This window comes from Syngnathus floridae, chromosome 11 (genome assembly GCF_059516105.1).
Source record: "Syngnathus floridae isolate MCC-2025c chromosome 11, RoL_Sflo_1.0, whole genome shotgun sequence".
NCBI classification, from domain to species: domain Eukaryota; kingdom Metazoa; phylum Chordata; class Actinopteri; order Syngnathiformes; family Syngnathidae; genus Syngnathus; species Syngnathus floridae.
In genome coordinates this window covers 6480060-6496749 of record NC_142423.1, presented here as the reverse complement: position 1 = coordinate 6496749, position 16690 = coordinate 6480060, and the positions used below count along the sequence as shown (strand labels likewise).

General features: G+C 42.2%; 2 protein-coding genes across 13 annotated transcripts in view; both read right to left on the bottom strand.

Moving 5' to 3' along the window:
* Positions 1–979: 979 nt before the first annotated feature.
* On the bottom strand, positions 980–4522 carry LOC148390634 (class E basic helix-loop-helix protein 40-like). Its single transcript, XM_088388472.1, has 5 exons — positions 4168–4522; positions 4007–4070; positions 3674–3781; positions 3298–3421; positions 980–2596 (listed from the first exon to the last, which is right to left on the bottom strand). The coding sequence occupies exons 1-5, from the start codon at positions 4230–4232 to the stop codon at positions 1686–1688; spliced, it is 1272 nt and encodes a 423-aa protein (XP_088244598.1). The 5' UTR covers positions 4233–4522; the 3' UTR covers positions 980–1685.
* Positions 4523–5986: 1464 nt separating this feature from the next.
* Positions 5987–16690, bottom strand: part of LOC148390633 (inositol 1,4,5-trisphosphate-gated calcium channel ITPR1) — a 40403-nt gene continuing 29699 nt past the window's right edge. For all 12 annotated transcript variants that reach the window (XM_088388457.1, XM_088388463.1, XM_088388458.1 and 9 more), the window contains 13 exons: positions 16456–16602; positions 16271–16378; positions 16017–16209; positions 14910–15032; positions 12988–13163; positions 12299–12463; positions 11768–11957; positions 11600–11692; positions 10660–10799; positions 9906–10071; positions 7726–7886; positions 7402–7563; positions 5987–7042 (listed from right to left, as the gene is read on the bottom strand). In XM_088388457.1, coding sequence (XP_088244583.1) covers positions 6956–7042; positions 7402–7563; positions 7726–7886; positions 9906–10071; positions 10660–10799; positions 11600–11692; positions 11768–11957; positions 12299–12463; positions 12988–13163; positions 14910–15032; positions 16017–16209; positions 16271–16378; positions 16456–16602 — 1911 coding nt within the window. In that variant the 3' untranslated portion in view covers positions 5987–6955. The remainder of the gene's footprint in view (positions 7043–7401; positions 7564–7725; positions 7887–9905; positions 10072–10659; positions 10800–11599; positions 11693–11767; positions 11958–12298; positions 12464–12987; positions 13164–14909; positions 15033–16016; positions 16210–16270; positions 16379–16455; positions 16603–16690) is intronic.

The following is a 16690-nucleotide window of genomic DNA, read 5'->3' as shown; positions in this document are numbered from 1 at the left end:
GAGAGGGCGCTACATTCTCAGAAAAACTTGAACCCAGGTCACTCATCGTTCACTAACAGTACACAAGACGGCAGAGTAACCTCACGAATAGTTACAAAGTTGTTGTCATGCAAACTGAACTGGGTAGAAAATTTACCTAAAATAAAATGTAATAAAAACTCATACAGTAATTCCTGGCATGCAGTCAAAATAAAATCTAAAACGAACTCAAAATAAATTATTAATTGCAAACACTGCTGGTTCTGAGTAAGCCTCTGTTACCATGGCAGCAATCAAACATCAAATGATCATTATAATCAGTGCACAATTTAAATTCGAATGATGTTCCGTGCCAGAGCAAAAGAGAGCGACCTCTGTGGAAATCCCCAGATGTCAACTAGTGCACAGTGTTGCCTCACTAGTAAAGCTTACTCATTTATCTAGTTTGCCAAGTTAGGAGAATGAGCATAGTAGTACATGGATAGTTCAGTGCACTAGTAGAAGGGCTAGGGCACCTCTACTAGTGCCCTAGTCGTTTTACTAGTACCCTGATTGCTTCCCTCAAATGAAGGCCATTGCTGCAGTTTCGATGCAATGTGTTCTCTTGCACTTCTATTAGTGGCCACGATTTATCAGAAAGCGATCCGGACTGTGAAACACACGGTTACATAAGCGTCCCTCCGTAACACGAACGTGCTGGGCCTGCTGCACCAGCCGCACCAGAATTGCATCACTATCTGCCGCTCTTACAACATTGAATCAGAGTCATTTTCCACAGGAAAAAAAAAATACTTTATTAATACACTTATGTATATCAACATTTATAGACAAAATATGTACAAACAGCAATCGTCTTTCACGTAGGTCCCAAAATATAAAATCTCAAGTACCTCTCTCTATTAGAAAACTAGTCATCTGGTAAAACGTTTACATTCACTTCTTCTTCCCCTCACCGCCACGTTCTGGGATTCATATGCGTTACGGAGCATAAACATCTGAGATTTCTCAGCTTTTCACAAGTAAAAAGGCAACAGCAAGAACAAACGCCAGGTTTGACTTGAGCAGAAACAGATGTCGAGTATGCAGACAAGGTCCAGCACTGCGCTACAATATGTACACACTCTTTGAGTACGCCACACTTGCACTCCTTCCGACGACAAGAGTGCGCGAACATGTATCAAAAATAGAAATGTACAAGAAGTCTATCCACAATAATTACATGAAAATCCACAGCGAGTGTGAATGAATGACTTTTGCATTCAGCACGGTCATCACGGTAGTAAGCGGTAATGATGGCGGCGGTGGTGGTGACGGACGATAGGCGACAAACTTTGGGTGAAATCTTAACATTTGGTGCCACGGTTTTTGTGTACAAAAAGAAAAAAAAGAAAAAGGCATGTCTCTACCACAAAAGCTCCAAGTGAAATGCGCCAGTGTTGTCAGCGTACAGCAGCATCTGAAACGTCTTTCTTTACATTCAACCAAGTGTGTGTGTGCGTGTGTGTGTGTATCGGGCGGGTCCATTTGCACTTGACATTCAACCAATTTCATCGTCCACACGTGGACGATTTCGCCAGCCCTCTTCTCTTCTTGTTTGCGACATGAATTCCAGGATGAGAAAAAAAGTAGCGAAATGACTTGATGGACTACAGGACGGCTCAGTCATGTTCTCCCTCCTAATGTATCAACTCAGCGGCCATGTTTTCTCAGTCTTTGGTTTCCAGGTTGAGGGGGGGGACCTGCTTTAGTGCCTGGAGGAGAGCCGGGGAGTCCATGGGGGTCTGAGACATGGCTGGAGCTGGAGAACCTCCCCTTGGAGACATGACCATCTGTGGTGGTCTCTCGCTGGGGACGGCCGTGGCGGAGCCGCCCATGCCGGGGTACAGCATGGGCATGGCGCCCGGGTACCAACACTTCTCCAGCATAGGCAGGTAGGTGGCGGCAGAAGGGGGGATGAGGTAGAAGGGCATGCAGAGGGGATGCGGCGGGGCCGGATGGTTGGGGGACACGCTCATGTAGCTGCCGTAACCGCTGGAGGAGGACGAGGCTGACGATTCGCCACCCGACAGCATCTCATCCTCGGACGACTCCGCCCGGGCTCGTTTGTGCCTCGGCTCGTCGTCTTCCCGCTTGACGTCGGGGCCCCGCCTCTCGGCAGCGCTCCGCTTCATCAACTTGCTCTCCTGGCTGTAGTAATCAGGATGCCTCTGCGGGGCACCGCACTCGTTCTTCTCCAGCTCCCCTCCGTAGCCGCTGTCTGTATCAGTGTCACTGCCGCTCTGCTCGCCGCTGGGAGGAGCGTGCGCACGCTGGATGACCGGCACCCTCCCGTAGCCCTCGCTGGGCTTAGCCGGTAAACTGGCAGGTGCCTCCTTGTGGATTTGGTGTTGGCTGTATGAGGGCATTTCCTCGGGTGGAGGGCTGAGGGGTGAGCGCGATCGCCTTGGACTTTGGAGCACATCAGCGGCTAACTTGTGAAGGTGATTGATGACGTGCGAGGGCGCAAAGTCGCCGTCGCTCTCACGACCGGCCAGATATTGAAGAATCTCCTTGGCACACATGTGGAAACCGGAGCGGAACATCTCCTCTGACTTTTCTTGGCTGACAATAGGTTGCTCTATAAACACAGCAAGAAGCCATGTTTGTTAGACATGCTGATGCACATTTCAAACAGTGAGTGAAGTTTGGTACCACCGGCACTACATGGATTTTCTGCCGTGCAGCAAAAAAAAAAAAAAAAACTGGATTAAATGTTCAAACTGTACAATGTTACGATGGCTCAAACCTTTAATCCAGTATTTAAGCATGGTTAGAAACAATTTATATTTAGTTCAATGTTTATGTGCATTGTGCAATATATGCTTTAATTTAATCATTAAGTCAAATGTCATATTTTATACACTCTATATTCCCTAAATATTACCCAAGCACCACAGAATCGATTCACCTGACTGGTAAGTGTCACCTAATTGTGTGTGCATCCTGTGATAGGAAAATGAGGTGGCACTCTAAAGAGTTTTAAAAGTGTGGTTGATTTAAATTAATCATCACCAAAAGATGGTTTTAATTTGTTGTTTTAAAGACTGTTTTCCAAAAACGTTAAAAATGCCCATTTGAGAATAAAATAAATCACTGATGCAGGCTGTGTCAAACATTGTTTTCAGTGTAAGATGTGGGCCACAAACGGCCCACAGGCCATAGGTTGGACACCTACGCCACTGCTGGAGCTTTTCACACGTTTTACTCACCAATGCAAACAGTACTAAACATTTCTGCAAATTTACTAGCAACTTAGAAAGACAAATGCAGTTTACTTACCGATATGCATGCCACCCTGCAGGGCAAGGATCTTCTGCTGCTGCTGCTCCAAAAGCGTGCTGAGCGTCTTCACATGCTTGAGTGTGAGCTCCAAAACTACGGCCTTCTCCAAATGGCCCAAAGTCTGCAGAGACACCATCATACGCCAATATTGTCAACACATTCTTGCAAGGATGGGGGGAGCTAAATCTCCATGAAATCATGTGGCGTTGAAATAAAAGGCCTATTCTTCGTTGTGCCTAATATATGCAGACACGCTGCACAGCCATGTAATGACAATGCCGGCCCACTAGATGGCGTGTTAACAGAATGAATCCATTGGCTTGACAAGCTATGATGACTAACAAGCAGAGGCCTTATAAAAATTTAAACTTACCGTAAGTTTTAGATGCTCCGGTAACAAATCTTTCAGCTGAGCAATGCATTCGTTTATCCGATCACGTCTTTTCTTCTCAATGAGTCTATGAGGCAGTTTGTAGGTCTCCTAGGAGAAAACGTCACAAAGTAAGCGGATTGTTCAGTCCTCCCCCCCTCGCACCACCCTAAGATTCATGAGCAGTTATGTCATAGTATGAATTAGGTCAAGCTTTTATTGCACGACAGGACACGACTGCTGCCAGACCGGTTTCTCCCACGCCCTTAAAAGTAACACTATATTATTCTTGTGGTACTATTGTTTTCCAATAATGATAATAATTAAACAAAATACCTTGCTGTCCTCTCCTCTTTTCATTCCTCGCCTGGGCTTATACGCGTACATAGGGAAATCCATGCTGCAGAAAAAAAAATTGATATATTTGTCAAAATTTGCATTCAAGTTACATGGCAGTTCATTTTTTTCCTTTTTTTTTTTTTTTTTAGTAAACTCACCCGTGCATGTCTGCTAGATCAGCCTTGGCCAGAGGAGGAGGTTGCGCGCTTGGGATTCGCTCCATTTTCGTGACTTTTTTTTCCCACTTACAAATGCGCTGCAGCCAATTTGAAATGGAAACAAAAAAGTTACGCAGTAAGTTTTTCTCCCTCTCAAAAAAATCCTGTCAATTATGTCATTCAACGCCGATGATATTTTTGTCCCCCCTAAGCGTTGAGCTGTCTCGGCGGGTCTTGCACGCCGTGTGGGGAGCAAGAAGGAGTTGCGGCAGAGGGATCCACGAGAGAAATAAACTCTGTCCGCTTGTCCGCTCAGCCTGACCCAGCTCTGTCACATGAGGCTCACGTGTCAAGCGGCGCTGTCTTCTCGGCGCAAACTCCGCCCAATCGCCCCGGACAAGGCGCCTGAGTGGGCGGAGGCGGTTGACGTCGGGGGAGTGGGCGGAGCTAAGCCGATCCCGTGTACCACCATGCTGAAGTGTATGGAAACAAGGCAGGGTGAACCGCGACGAATGAAACGTGCAAGCATCTGGCGAGCTCGCTTGTCCACCTTTTGTGATCGATTTGGATACAAATGCCTGCAAACTTTAGCCACATATACACATATAAGTTCTCACTATTTTTTTTTTTGAATAACAAAAGGTTGACGAAACTAATACTCTTTAAACTCCCAATTCCTCTTTCTCCATAAACACATCATCATGAGGTCATTTTATCCTTATTCTCCAATGGAAGCTCTTTCAACTCCCGTGCAAGACACGTGCACCCGTGCGTGGACCAATGCGTTTGTGTTGTTATAAGGCGGTGCGTGCAGCCTGTCACGTTGGTCTCCTCATGGTGTTCACAGAGCTTGCTGAACCGGCTGAACACATTCAGCACACGGCGGCACCTGCCTTCAGGCATCAGGACACATTCATCCGTGCCCAACACCCCCCTCTCTCAAATAAATAACAGGTGACCATCATGATCCTGCATGTGCACACACAAGAAAAGGTCGGTCATAAGAGTGAGACTAAATTGCTGTCACGTTTTAGCACAGCCACTATGCACTGCTGCAAGAACCTGAAAAATAAAATAAACGTGCACAATCGGTTGCACAAGCGTTGCATAAAATAATGATATAGAAATTAAATATAAAAGCAAACATGTATGCAATTGCCAATAAAAGTACAGTTAACTTTTGGGAACTACCTACATTTCTGCATAAATGTGTACTAAAATCTCATCGGCTTGTCATCAACATTACAATAATGGGCAAACACAGTCTACGTTAGCTGAATTAAATAAATAAATAAATAAATAAATAAATAAATAAATAAATATATTTTTTTTTCATGTTTTTTTTTTGGACAACCATGCAAATATTCACAGTCCAGGGTTAAAAGACTACTCTATGTGAACCATTTCACTAATAACGACTCCCCTCTAAGAGTCAAGGGCCAATCTAAGTAATGAGATTGGAAGTGTTGGTTAAAGCTGCTCTGTCCTATATAAACAAGAGGCGTTGATTGACGTCAGCGATGCCACGCACAAAAGAGCTTTCGGAAGACTAACAGCTCAGAATGGTTGACTTGAATGAGTGTCAGCTGAAGACTTACAGAATTTAAGCTTTACTAAAAACTCAAATGGCTTGAACAGAAGAAATGTTGCATCCTGTGCTGTGACCTTTACATGTAGGGTCCAGTCATGGTATGGTTACATTATTTTCTGTCTGGTATTAGTTTAAGAAAGAAATCATTTTCCACTGTGATGTCAAATTACAATACACCTACACCTGCAAACTTTTATTTTTAATCTGTTCTTCCAATCAGCCACCACAGATTTTTCATGCTTTATTTAAATAAACTCAAAATAATGTACAATACAGAAACAGAACACTTATTATAAAAGTTTTTGGTTAAGCAGCACTGCAAAATTCCTCAGAGTACCCCCCCAAAAATAAGATCATTCATTCTTTTGTGGATCTATCAAAAAGTGTCCAAACAAAAATATGTAATACACAGTGTTAAGAAAATTAATTAGAGGGGAGGTGAAATAATTATGTGCACAATATAATAGATCAAAACAAACATTTCAATTTTTTTTGGGGGGGGGGGTGAAACTTGGTTCCTGTATTAAGCATCATACACAGTAAAGAAGTCACATGACATGAATGTTCTAAGAGCACAAAGTCTTATTAAAGTGCTCTGAAGGGGAGTTATTTAACACAAAACTTAGCATTTATAACCGTCTTTTGTAAAAAAAAAAAAAAAAAAATCTTTGATTTTGTTTAGTTTTTTTAAATAAAAGATATCACCATAATAAATATAAAAGTAAATCCCAAACCCCCCAAAAAGAGTTTTCCCAATACAGGCATTGCGTTTTGTGACGTTCTCTTATTGCTGTGCGTGAAATTGAAGCCAACTTGTAACTCCACATGACCTGAGTTTGCTGGCATAAGGACACATGAAAGGAAATCTCCCTTAGCAACAATCGAACGAACTTTGGCATGTTGTCAGTGTGGTACGATGCCAAAGGCAGTTATGGTAGTGCAGCTAAAAATCAGTGTTTTCATCTCCTGAATAAACATTGTTGGCTTTCCATGTCTTGAGGCACTTGATGGACACTACTCACGGAGTCACGCTGACTCGGCGGACAATGAGTAATATACTCCGCTAATGCTCGCTTCACATTTGTAACTGTACTGATGTGCGAGAGTGCTTTGGTCAAGTCATACCATCCTTGCACTTGGTCAACCTGGTAATTGGCACAATTTGGTATTTGAACAAATGAGCAATGCAAAATGACCTCAAGCGGGTTGTTGGGGGTTGACGTTCATGTGAGGGGGGTGCCCAAGAAGACCGATTCTCTGCTTCTGCTTCCTTTGTTCTGTCATCTGCACGGAAAAATAATTCGAAATATGTCAACAGGCCTCTCCACGTTTTTTTTTTTCTTCTTTCTAAACGTGCAAGCACTTTATCAGCTATGGCTGTTTTTAAATAGTTCTCTACGTAAAAGTGAGCTGAGGTCCACTGAGAAGTTGTTTGACTTCTTTTGGCACAGATATTGTTTAGTCTACACGTCTATAGTTGTACATTTCACAAGTGATTTCCCACAGTTATATTTAGAGCCTGGTGAGTTGATCTATGGCTGAAAAGTATTTTATCATAAGGCATTTGTGGTTTTGGAATTATTATTTGAGGCAAAGTATTAATTTTATTGTCATAGACAGCATGAATAGGAATTGTTTTATACCTGCTCCTTGAGCTCAGTCAGTTGTCCAGACAGGTTGGCCACCAGCCTCATGGTGGACTCCAACTTCTCCTGCAGACTCCTGATTTCATTCTGCTCGCCCTCTGCGTCGCTGCTCACCAGAGACATGGCACGCATCCTCGGAAACCAGTCAAGATTGTGCTCCTATTTGGATGAAAACAATTGGATTTAACCCTCAAATGTCACTTCATTAGGTAGCACAATAATGCCATAAACTTGTGCAGGTGTGACACAAGAAAATAACCATGCCAGCAAGAAGCATTGAGATAGCCTTGGCAGACAACACGAGATGTGGAAGTTGTTTACCTTGATCATTTCAGCCACGTAGCTCTCGGGGCCCGTGTACTCGGTGGAATCTTTGACTTTCACCAACACGATGAAAAAGAGGTAATGCCACATGTTATGCTCCTCCTTAATGTGCTCCTCAAACGTCACAGTCTTGTTGTCAAATTTGTCCCTCTCCAGCCCTGTGGATGGGAGCCATAAGGTTAGAGGATGGAAACAGCCTTTTCCTTTATCATCCCAAAACCATCTCAGGTCAATTTAATTGTGTTTTATGGGGAAAATCTATATTGTCAGTGTTTATTTAAAAAAGAAAAATTCTCCATGAGTAACAGACTAAAAAACAAAACTGTTAATAAAAAACAAACAAATAAAAAGGCTAATGGATAAGAAGTAAAGTTGGCCATGAGCCATTTATTCACTCTGTATTCATCATCTTAGCAAAGTACCTTGGACAATTCTACCCCTCTCTGCTGTAAAATGAGGAAGTTGCGCTTGGATGAGTTTTGTGTAGAAAAGAGTCATGAGCAAAAACACCTTTGGAGTGAACACTGAGTGTCTAAAAGAGGAAATTTGTCAAATTATTTTCTGAATCGATTCCAGTGCTTTTCCTCCAAATACAAAAATAAAAAAATAAAATAATACAAACGAAAATAAATAAATAAATAAATAAATAAATAAATAAATAAATAAACATGCAGATAATATGATCTTAATTTGAGAGAATATAGTGAAGGAAACCTGTCATTTTATTAATAAGATAAGAAAAAAGTTAACAGCTATGACCTTTGACCAAACTTGCGAGCTAACTTTGGTTTGATCCGAGCACCACCGCAATCCAAATCATGTGATTTTGGCTGACTCCCAAATGTACCCTTTGGTATGTTTGATTTTGGAGGAGGGGGGGATGTGGTTTGTAGTAAATCTGTCTACAAAAATGCGCCTCCTTTCTCTTTTTTTTGCATCGGTTCTTGAGAAGGCTGACTCATGAAGGCTTCCTTCTAGCACCTCCATAATTCAGTCTCACTCACACATTCACATGCGTACGCACTCACATTCCCACTCACTTGGTCGTTCTGACTTGATTTTCATATCATATGTTTCAACAAAATCCCAAAAACGTGGTCATGTCTTTTTCACATCACTTGAATATATTTGACACGCATAAAAGATTTGATCGCTCCCAATAATATGCGTGTGTGTGTGCATGTTAGGTCGGGCAGCCGGGGTGAATGGTAAGCATATGGAATGAGAACGGTGTTATGTCACCAAGGCAGCCATCGGCTCTGACTCACTCATGTTAAATAAGGCCAGGCCACAGGGGCAGCTGCCGTCTCTACGGTTTCCAGAGGAACCGCGCGGGAACAGGAGACGAATGAAGCCCAGCACCGCACGCTCAAGTGCCTCTCAGTCATCCCGCTTGGTTTTATAAGACATCGATCTTGCTCACAATCCCTCATTAGGTATTTAGGTCTGTAGCCAATGATTGATTGGCCACAAGAAACCCCTTGAGTGCTTCATTTTCATACATGTCACTGAGTACAAATGATATATTTGTGCAGAGTAGACAAAAGAAAATGTTATTTGGAATGCAGCTTGTGTCATTACACACACCTGCTTTCTGGTTTAAATCACATTTGAATGTTGTCAAGCATGCTTCCTGTCACAGCCTCAATTTTAACTAGCAGTATCAAGTGGAGCCTTGAAACAATTCAGAATTTTAATCGGAAAAACAGGCTCACAAGTTGAACAATTTAAGAGAAAAATGGGTCAAGAAGGGCGAGACAGCTTATCTCTCTTGCTTTTAGTCTGTATTGCTAAAGGCTTTGTGAATATGTGTGTGTCTGTCGTCTATCAGTGATGAATAGCAAAAAAAGAATTTTCAAAAGGGAGCTACCTTGTCACAAAAAAAATCGCTACATATTTCACAGTGTTTTTAAATTGTGTTAATTATTAATAACAGTTGTATAAGTCTCTTCTGAACAATTACCAGCACTAAAATATTACCTGGACTCGTAAGTTACTTGTGGACCTGGTGGGGACCACCAATGGAATTTGGACCCCATTTTGAGAAATGCTGTTTTAGACGGCAGCTGTTCACTGATTGATTTCAGGTGACAAATGTTTAAGCCGCAATTGAGCTCCGCTTCCTCTTTGCGTGTTGGAAGCGCGTGCAGTGGAGAACTTGGTTTGCGTGCGCTCACCACAAATAAAGCAGGTGGTCTTCAAGACTTCTTCTTTCTTCTGTTTTTCACTCCTCAGGTCGGCAAAAGTGTCGATGATGACACCGAAAATTAGGTTTAGGACGATGATGATGACCATGAAGAAGAACAACAGGTCGTATATCACCCTGGCTGCAAAAAGTGGCTCCTATGAAAAAACAACAAAAAAATTTAGATGGAGCATCCACGAGATGTTGATGCTGCTTATTTGGACAATTACAACCACGATAACATTTTTTATCAAGACTGTATCTTATTAGTGTGTGACCCAAAGGTCAAACCTTTATGCAAGCATACTCGGGGGAAGGAATTTAAAACCAGGTTGACCTTGGTTGTTATGGACGTTGAAACATAAGAGCCAAGATGTAACCACCCAGATGCTACAGATGGCGGAAAGCCAGGTAATCTCTTAAAGCCACATGATGCCAACATGTTATTTAGCCAAAAGGTTCGGAAATAATATGTGTACAGGATCAAACACACACTGGCTGCCCACAAATTTGGGACAAAAAAATAATCTATTATAATCTAATCTACTATGATGGGTGAGTTATATGTAGTTGCAACTTGTGCAAGTGTGGGTCAACACTTGATGGCCTAGTTTGTATTTTATGAGGAGTACATGCATCTTCTTTAGAGTCGGAAATTCATGTGGTTGTATATTTGCAGCGGTAGAAAGTGAGAACATTTAATAGCCTGAAAGTTATTGAAGCCATCTGAATTCAATTGTGTGTACCTCTTTGGATGGTTTGCGGAGAACGTCGCCCACACCCCCGCCGCTCCTCAAGCCGTGACTCAGAACAGTGACAATACACATCAGGAGGGAGTCACACGTCCGCTCCATGTCGCTGTCTTGTGAATCGTCACTGTCCGCATCTGAGGGAACACAAAGGAGCCACAGAAAAGAAATTAATTTGACACGATATCAACAAATGTCGGCTCATTCATATAAATCATTCTAAAATAATATTGAAATCTTGAGAGTTGTTTTCTTGGTTGACTTAATATTTTAGTTTCAAATTTATAGTATTTTAGTTCATGATGGGGAGAAAGTAAAAAAAAATTTTTTTTTTTTGCTGAGTCAGCATTTTCAAGCAAATATATATTTTTTAAAGCGTTTATCTTAACTGATAACGTTGACAGGTCACAAGTTGAATTTCAACGCATGGTCAAATGGTGATAGCTCAGAAATGACGTGTTTCTTTTTGAGCAACTACTTTTATTTCATAATGCCGTTCAAAATTGTTTTTTTTTTAGCTACTTCTAAATGTGTATTATGATACGTGACCAAAAGCACAGGTGCTTTAAGATCACTTTTTTTTTTCTTCATTTGTATTTTATTCACACCTCTGACTCATTGCTAAGTTTGTTTTTGTTCCCAAGCAGCCCCAAATTCCAATCCTACGTGCTGAAGCATGAATAAGTCAATGTCACATGAGAGTCACCGAGGTCAAATGTGAATGGTTCCGGTCAACCGCTATGTGATGTAGATGTAGTCACGAGAAGGATCAATGAATATGGTGCCATAAAACACACAGACCATGTCTGTTCCACTTTTACGACATCACACGGTTTTTGCTTACTTGTGACCGTACTCCACCTGAAACACGACAATCCACCTAATGGCCAGACATCCAAATTTCAAATTCAAAATGCTAACTTCTCAATCACATTACCTTCATGCAAACTCCCAGCAGTGCAGTTTTCATTCACTCCACTTTGACATATTCTGCTGGACAGAAACTCACTGGCTATGCTGGCTCCGTTTTCTGCACACAACAAATACGAGTTAGCAGAAGTCTTGGAAACAAACCGCTGCGCCAATTTGAGGAGACTATCTTCACTTAGTGTCGCATTGGGAAGTCGATCCACTTCCAGGATGAAGTCATCTTTGAAGAAAATATAGCCGACGATGGAGAACAAGTAGACGAGGATGAGTGCAAGCACGGCGGTCAAGACGATGGAGCGTCCGTTGCGCGTCACGCTCTTGATGACATTCAGCAACGTCTCTTCTCGGTACACCAGATCAAACAGCTACAAGGACAAAACAGAAGTAATGTAAATGAGAAAGAAGAAAAAAAAAGTTCTTCAGATGACCATTTGGAACAGTTTTGTGTCGATCTGTCTGACATGAAGTTTTGGCAACAATATTGCGTCAGACATTGTAAAGCCCTGGCTTCTAAAAAATATAAAGTCAGCATGATAGCATTAAGCAATCCAATACAGAAACATCTGGCCTGGACTGTGATGTACTCAGATGGTAAAAGTCCAGAATTGGATTCTGCTGTTACACAGATGGTTCAAATCATGCTTTTGCAATGTCTTCATTTTCCCAAACGTCAAAGCATTGGCATGGCTTTCCTTCTTTTGCTCACCAACAAACTGTAGAAGAAGACATGAACAAACACCCCCAGACTGCAGATGAGCAGGTAGGTGAAGTGGTAGAGGAACTCAAAGTCCATCACCATGGCTTTGTAGCCCCGACTGAAGGTGCCGCGGTTTCCCAAAAAACTCATCAGGAAGATGATTTTATTGCACACCTGGAAGATGGATAGCTTCGGTTAGATTACAAAAGATTTGATCATAAGATGGATGATAGTTTTATTTCATGTAGTCACGAGAGTTAATGAGTATTTTACAACAGCATCATGATGAACTCGCACGGCTGTGAAAGTTTACTAGTGAAGAAAAACACTGCTAAGCATTCTTTAAAGCCCCTTTAAAGTGTGTGTGTGTGGGGGGGGGGGCTCTAAATTTGACGCACGACAGAGAACAAGCCCGGGAAATTGAAAAGTTATGAAAATCATCATGTATACAAAATGAGTCTTTAAAATTGTGCAAAATCAAGCCCTTGTCACCGCTCTCAAATGCTGTGTCCGCCGACTGCCTGAAACCACGCCCTGCTGAATGAATCACCTCGCATCTTATGCCAATGCAATATCGCAGAATTAAACATGGAAGACTGTGCTTTTTAAATATAAATAAATACTAAAGTATTTCACATAGCAAATAAAGCAACCCCTATTTATAAACACACAAACTAATTAGTAAGAGACAGACTCACATTGAAGGCCCCAAGGAGGAACAGCGTGGGCTCCAGACCAACTGAGAAGATGAGACGGAGGATGGTGACAATGACGAGAGCCCGGATGCCAAGCGGTTGGGGCATGATGATCACGATAGTGAGTGTTGCCAAGACGCCCATCCACAGCAGAGCAGACAGGTGGGTGTCCAGCGTACCTGCATGGGATTCATGCCAACACACATCTCCACTGAAACTGCTGACTCCCTAAATGTGCAGAGTCATCACAACGTAAGGCTGACAAAGCAGCTTGAAACTAGTGCGACTGGACTCTTTAATATATTAAATGGGAAAACCCGGGGCCTTTATTAGCGGGACTGAACCAGACAAGATTCCCTTACATAACATGTAGAAGTAGTTTTCGGGACAGTACAGTATACATTTTTTCTTGAGCGTGTGGGCTGGCCTTGAGTGAGAGAAAACCTGACACGTCGTCACATGAACCTCTCTCAAGGAGTTTATGTGGCAACGTGTCACTAAGTTGGAAGAGAAAAAAAACAATGCATAGAGTTAAAAAAAAAAAAAAACAAGGCCACACCTCATTTGATACCTCTGTGAATTACCTTGCCAAGCCTGCAGGGACTTCATTAATATTTGTATAGTCACAGGGGAAAAAGGGGGATTGCCTGACAAGAATAAACAATTAAAATGCAGAATGGTCAAAAACATTTCCCCCTTAACTTCCTTTCCTCCTTCTTTGGCTCGCTCGGCCGCCTTCCCCTCCTCTAGTTCTCGCTCTCTCTCCCAACCCATGTGGAGATCATATGACAGGTGCCACTTACATAACAGGCATCTCTAAAAATACTTTGGCTGAAAGATTCATCAGGAAAAAAAGAGGGAGCAACACAAAGCAGCAAAAATGCGATAGACCAAAAAAAGAAGGACGTTTTACACGCGCCATTTCGAACTACAGTTGCTCACTTATGCGTTTCTGGAAGGCTGTTTGGGTTCAAACGTTCAATCAAACTGTCAGTGAAGAATGTGGCAAGCACGCAATGCTTACACGCGTGTTATACAGTTCATGGATGGACTCTATGCATATACATGTATAGCGGCAGAACACAGTGACCTACATTTGTTGCTCTTACGACATTATTCGAAAGGAGGACACTGTGTGTGTATGTGTGAAGAGGAGCAGGAGAGCAAAGGTCGTAGTACCATAAAAGCTGCTCATTAAAAGCGTCCAAAGGTATATTGTCAATTCACGTGATGCTTGGTGCGGAGGAGAAACATAGTCAGACATGACTCATGCTAAGTAGTGTCTTGAACCGAGATCAAAACAAGCAAAAGAGAGAATCAGACATTCATCGGTTCCAAAGACGACGAGTCTTTTGTGATTCAAAGCCGTCGGGGAAGTGATCTGAAAGTTTGCCTGTGTGCAAAAGGGTGAGTCTCAAACAAAGAGCGGGTTACTGGCAGGTCACGCTCTTTAATTCCTGGTCAGGTGATACAAGTCAGCAGAACTTTAGGGGGGAAGCAGATCAGTGGATTAATCGCTCAGAAGTCTTCATCTGTTTACTCTTTCTCTGTGTTACCATTCCAGACACCAAATCTTTTTTTTTTGTTTCTCAGAAAACCCTTCACGGTGAGTTAAAACATTGAATTGCCGTCATCGTTTGGCATTCAGGCACTCCTCATAGCGAGAGCAGGTTGTGGCAGAAAAAGCACGCCGCTAAGCTGCTGTCCTTCCTGTTTTGCATTAATGAGGACACAACCTCAGTTTGACCCTGTATTGTGGCCAAAAGTGAATATTAAAAGCTTCTCTAAATCTCCATTACCATGTCAATTAACCGGGCATTGTCTACCTCACTTTTTTTTTTTTTTCCTTCCAAAGCATCGTGGAATGCAAAATGACATCAGTTAACATTACCCGGGGTCAGCGGTTACACTTTGGTTGGACTGACCTCCGTGTATCCCCTCCAGCGGGTAGAAAAAGCAGACGAGCAGGTTCATGAGCACAGCCAGGTTGAAGGAAACGTTGCTCCAAACTGAAATGTTTCTGGAGCACCAGTACAACACCGGCTGGGCTGGGAAAGACAATAGTTACGTTATAATGGATACTAAATGAAATCAATTGTCAATAAAGTTATTGTATTGTCTCCGTTTAATCTGTTTCGAGATATCTATCGGACCATGGCCTTTCACCCTCCACAATGAGTGATACATAACTCCGAAGGAATCGCACCTTCTCACCATCTCGTCCATAAAAGCGCATTTGCTCTTACTACGCAAGTAATTTTATCTCGCATTGTGAGCGAGAGTGACAGACAAAACACGTCTTTGTACGTGGTATGCTGTTTTGAAGGCGGATTCGAAATGCTATTGCGTGGGAGAAGGCTTGTATTTGTTTGTGTTGATGCGCAAGCAATATCACAAGAGTGATTCACAACTGTTTTGCGGCACAGAGAATTCGGAAAGTCCCCATTTCAATTTTAGACGGTAGAAATGTGCAAAATGCGTATGGAGACGAGAAGGCCTGTTCAGACTTGTGTGGACACATCTATCCATCCAGTCCATCGAATTGCGATTCCGCTCGTCATACATTTAGTGAACCCTTTCAGTAGAAATAATGAAGGGGGGTAAAGAATCGCAACAGTTGAATTGGACTGGACTACTTTTGCAGAAACTTGGGCATGTATGTGCAAACCCCCATCGTGACTCACTCATAAATAATGGCAATTACTTCTCAAAATTTAACTAAAATTTAAATAAAAATTAATTCAATAAAAAAAAAGTTCAAATTAATTTAGGGTTAGGGTGTAAAATAAACAAATAAATAAATAAATGAATAGAAAAAAAAAACCCTGAAAATTTCATGTAATTTTACTGTGGCTAAGGCATATTATTGCGCTTTCTAAGTATAATATTTATCTTAATGAAATACTTTTTCAAGCCCATTTGTGGGAGAGTTGAGGACTTCAGGCAGATGGCTGAGAAATAAATTAGATTTGGTATACAGTGTTGATAAGTAAAACTTGATATGTTTTAGTTTGTTGCTGGTAACTTTATACCTCTAAGCTTCTTCTGCCAATTCATCTCACTGAAGAGGTCCTCCGCTCGCAGGAAGAAGTCGTTGATTTTACTGCCCTGCTCGTCTCTCTCAGTGGTGTAGTAGACCCGGAGCTTGGATTCGGAGGTCAAGAATTCACAGATGTTGGGCACTGGGAATACAATCTCTTCCATGGTGCGGTCGTGGCGCACAATCTAGACACCAGAGTTGACAATCACCATCCAGGAGTCAATCTGCTTGTTATGCGTTTTTTACTTCAATCTGAGCTGTGTGGTTGGCGTAAAACTCCAGAGCCTCATCTCCATCGCCACTGGCTCCTCCAGGCTTCAACATTATGGACAGCTCCTTGTTGTGACGGGCCAGCTGGATGACGAACACACGAGCAGAAAATGTTAAGGTGAGGACATGTAATGTGACAATTACGGAGTTCTCCAATAGACCTGGTGAGCCAAGATATAAATGTTGTGTCCAACATTTCTGGGAGATGCTGCATCATGTTCCTCATCATCCTCCCCATTATCCTCTTCCTCCTTTGTGTCTTCAAACTCCACCTCTCCCTGCAGATAGGCTTTTTTGATCACCTCCACCTGGAAAGACATTATCAAATGAATGAATCTCACTTTTACGACAGAGTGGGGAGCAGTTGCCTTCAAGATGTTTGAGCGGAGGCCATTA

What these genes read in the sequence shown, in the direction of transcription:
- LOC148390634 (XM_088388472.1), bottom strand. Translation starts at nt 4,232, where the DNA reads ATGGAGCGAATCCCAAGCGCGCAACCTCCTCCTCTGGCCAAGGCTGAT. An exon ending in AAAGAGGAGAGGACAGCAAG is followed by an intron (nt 3,782 to 4,006) that starts GTATTTTGTTTA and finishes GTTTTCTCCTAG; the next exon opens with GAGACCTACAAACTGCCTCA. An exon ending in CGGAGCATCTAAAACTTACG is followed by an intron (nt 3,422 to 3,673) that starts GTAAGTTTAAAT and finishes GTGTCTCTGCAG; the next exon opens with ACTTTGGGCCATTTGGAGAA.